Raw genomic sequence first — 3,865 nt, 5'->3', positions numbered from 1 at the left:
AACAGAGGCAATCCAGAGACATTTTAGGATCCGCTAAGGTGCAGGTGCGCTCGCTATTTAGGCAAAGTGAAAGAAACAGCAGCAAGTCTAGCCAGCTTTGTGAGCCAAGGCTAACTGCATAATGAAGCTTACCTTTGTCATCTACAGGTCGAACAGGACCGAGCTTCTCATTTCCTGGGTCAATACTACATGCACACTATTGCTGCACAAGAGCCCCTTTCCACCGCCAGGTAAGCACGTGGCTGTCCACTGAACCACCACAGAAGCAAGTGAGTTTTCCAAGATGCTTTTCCACCTTCTCCTTTGGTTTCTGTGTAGAGTTTCAACCACACCGTGGCGCTATTACAAAAGATAAGGGTAGGCCCAAGGCAAGCTCTTGGAATTTGCCTTAGCAGAGAGTTTAAACCCCCCCAGCTTTCAAAAAACTGACCCTGGTTCCTGCTCTCATAAACTGCTTTCAGGAATCAGGGCCTCAGATACAATAAGGAGAAAAATCAAGTCCATTGACCCAAAGGTACTGTCGACAGATTGGTGACCAAAGCCAGAGCATCTGATTAGAGAGACCACGACTTAGTTAACAGAAGACATTGCTTTCTACGGAGTGTGCACATTCCATTGCTGGCTGCCCCATATGCTAGTAACTCTGGCTACATAGACGGCTCTTAGCTTTAGTCTTTCTACAAAAACTAAAACTCTCTACTTAGAAACTTGGGTTTACTGAGATGTTGCTCTAATTCTGACAGTCTTTTTTTTATCTGCTGTAAACAAGTGTGTCTTTCTGCCTCTTCTTCTGCCCCGCATCCTTCTTTGACTTCTGAACTCCTAGAATTCCAAAATGCCTTTAAAGTCTCCTGAAGGAAGAGGGGAACTTTAGCCCTTCGGTGGAAAGAACAGGGAAGGAGAAGAAGAAAATTCTTAGTCAAGTCAATCGTTCCAAGTCAGGACAAGCATTCTCTCACTGGTTGGGGCGTGGGGGTCGAGGTGGGGGCAGGTGGATGATCAGTTCTACAAAAGTGCATCCCTTGCTCTCAGTTGTTGCCTAGGTCTCTCCCTGGTCCCCTCTCCTTTCCCCTTTCTCCTCCCTCCCCACCCCCAAGACACCGCACATATTTGGCAAGATTAAGGTGTCACCTCTCATATTACAAGGCCTGTTGATTGCAGGCAGAGACAGACCCTCCTGCATCCTTGAGTTGGAAACAATGCACTCTTCCTGACGTCGCCCAGGCAAAGGGAGGCGGCCAGCCAGTGCACCGCATCTGCAGAACAAATCGGAGTCTCGAACTCTGCTGCCTTTTCTTCTGACTGTTCATATTTAGGCTTGCCCCTCTTAGACCCCTCCTCCCTCCAGACCGCCAGTGACCGGGGATCAGCCGGCGGCGGAGCAGCCCACACGTGTATTTAACCCGTTCCTTCCTTCCCCGGGAATCAAGCATCTCTTTGGTTGCAGTCTGTAGAGCCCCGGGACCAGAAGCTTGAGAAATGAGCCCCTAGAACTCCGCTGGCAGAGAGACTGGCGGGAAGGGAGGGGGAAAGCAGGAGTGGGGGGAGGCAAGTGCGGGAAGTGGGGGAGGGCAGGGGCGGGCCAGAAGACCGCGAGAAAACCAGAACCTCACAGAGCACGCCCAAGCCAAACCTCCAAAGTGCTGTGTGGCAGGGTGAAGGGGAAAACTCTGCAGCCCGATCGGATCCGGAGGAAGAAGAAGATATTTTGGCAGGACGGAAGCCCTTCTGAGGGACCGTTGGAGGTGACGTCCTTGGGCCTCTGTGGGTGCTGCAGGCCATTTTCGATGTGGCAGCCCCCGTCAGCCAGGATAATGATGAGGCAGGTACAATCTATCTAGTATGCAGCCCCCCTCCCCCGACTCTCCATCCTCTCTGGCTTCCCTTCGCCCCGCAACTTATCTCGGCTTAACCGGTGGGTGCAATTCTGGCACTCCTGGGTGTGGACCAAACCCATACATCTCCAAGGAATTTTCAGGTTTTGAACCTGGAACCTTGCTAAACTACACTGCGAGTTGCTTATCAGAGTTTACTAGGAGGCAAGGAAGAGGTGGACTATTAAATCGCCTCTCCTAGTGCCTGTGAGTCAAATGTCCCGAGGAGAGGCAACTTGGAGAGTGGCTGAGGTGGGGGCTGGAGTGAGGGGGGGCACTTGGACTTGAGTTCCACCTTGCAAGAATGAGGGAGGGAATGAAGGAGCAAGGCTGTACTACTTTCTGGCTCTCCATTTCCCCTTACCACTAGGATTCCTCCCCTCCCCCTTCATTTCTCTTGGACCGCAGTTGATGCTCTGACCATTGTAAATTCTGAGAGAATTAGCTTGGATCAAGTGGGGGGTCTAATAAATAGCTAAAAGTATCCACAAATAAGACCCCTGCCTTCATCCTGGGATCTTTTCCTCGAATGAGTCTAGCGGTTGTGGGAGAGAGCTTCGCTACTTTCGGGGAGTCAGGAAGGGGTGTCTTGCTTGCCTTTTCTTCTGGGCAAATTGTTTTTGTACAGAGCGGTGAGTTTTGGGCAAATGCTCAGCTCCTGGGCCTGGCCCTACCTTGAAAGAGAAGTTAGGGAGTGTGTAAAAAGTGGGGCTTTGACTCACGCCTCTCCCATGCAGACCACCCCTCCGAGGGCTGCTCAGCTCTCCCACCCGCACCGTACCTCAGCAACTTACCCTCCCTAGATAGCTTGAACTGTGCCTGGGAGCTGCTCCCCAGGACTGGAGAGTTCGAGGGCAAGCAACTGTTCATGGACAGATTCCAGTTGTTGTGGGGGGGGGGAGCTGAGGTGGGTTTAATAGGGGTTGGGGAGAGATTCAAAGCTAGAAGGGTCTGAGGCTTGGAGGCAGGGTTTAAGGTTGAGGCTCAAGCTTTCCCAGCCAAGGGGCAAGAAAGGCCTTCTTCTGCCTTGGTTAAATAGAAAAAGGAAGAAAGAAAGGAAGGAAGGAAGGAAGGAAGGAAGGAAGGAAGAAAGAAAGGCAGAAAGAAAGGAGGAAAGAAACCTTAAAAGAAAAAATTCAAGAATAAGGCAGATCGAAGATATTAACGTGCAAAATATAATGATAAATTGAATGTTTTCGTCGGCTCCCTCTCACCATCTCTAAAGGGGAAGGTCAAAAGAGGAGGTAATGAAGAATAGGCTATTTTGAGAGGGCTTATTTGTTGTTTGTTCGTTCGTTTGTTTTCCCTTGAAGTGGACTAGGAGAAATGACTAGGTCTTCCCATTGGTCTCAAGAGCAAACTCAAAGTGCCAGGGCGCGGGCCTGCAAGTCACTGCGGGCGGGCGGGGCTCGGGGGCGAGTGGCTTGGCACCGAAGGGGTTAAGGCGCTGAGCGCGGAGCCATCTGGCCGGGTTGGCTGGTTATAACCGCGCAGATTCTGTTCACGGGACTCAGAGTTGAAGGCTCCTCTCCTTACCCAGCAGCTCCGCGCACCGCCCCGCGAGATAGCCCTGCGCAACTTTCTTCCCTTTCTTTCTTCCCCTCATTTTTTTCCCACCGCTGGGTAGTGGCTGCGGCAGGGGTGGGCGAGACTGAATGACCGAACTCGAGTCCACCTTTCTCTTCATGTCGACGTCCCTGGAAATAGTCACACGGATGCCATGGTTACTTCTGCCACGGTAAGGGGAGGTGGCGGGCACGTTGGGTGGGCAGGTCCAGGAGGGGGTGGGGGGTCGCGTGGGGAAGAATTTTCCTGGGGATCCGCGTGGGGGGCCCCAATTCTGCACCCAGCCCCACCCCCATCGCGCAACACGCTAACTTTTCAGTTCTTGTGCCTTCCCCAAAGTTTGAGCTCAAATCTGCCCAGGCCTAGGCGCAGTTACCACCACCCTCCTTCCACATGCATGCACACTTGTGCGCGCGTGGATATGG

General features: G+C 52.3%; 1 protein-coding gene across 4 annotated transcripts in view; it reads left to right on the top strand.

The window, feature by feature from the left end:
• The first annotated feature begins 1,620 nt into the window (after positions 1–1,620).
• The window catches only part of Ntf3 (neurotrophin 3), a 68,302-nt gene continuing 66,057 nt past the window's right edge, over positions 1,621–3,865 (top strand). Inside the window, exon 1 of one of the 4 annotated variants that reach the window (XM_031383481.1) lies at positions 1,621–1,822. Coding sequence is in view for 2 of the 4 variants with exons in the window: in XM_031383479.1 (XP_031239339.1) it covers positions 1,788–1,826 (39 nt within the window). In the remaining 2 variants the exon portion in view is untranslated. Of the gene's footprint in view, positions 1,827–2,110; positions 2,127–3,265; positions 3,613–3,865 lie in introns of those variants that run through there. The other 3 variants (XM_031383479.1, XM_031383483.1, XM_031383480.1) reach the window with 3 other exon arrangements.

The sequence above is a fragment of the Mastomys coucha genome, unplaced genomic scaffold (genome assembly GCF_008632895.1).
Source record: "Mastomys coucha isolate ucsf_1 unplaced genomic scaffold, UCSF_Mcou_1 pScaffold20, whole genome shotgun sequence".
NCBI classification, from domain to species: Eukaryota; Metazoa; Chordata; class Mammalia; order Rodentia; family Muridae; genus Mastomys; species Mastomys coucha.
Note: the sequence above shows the minus strand (reverse complement) of the source record. Positions and strands in the feature narration are given on the sequence as shown.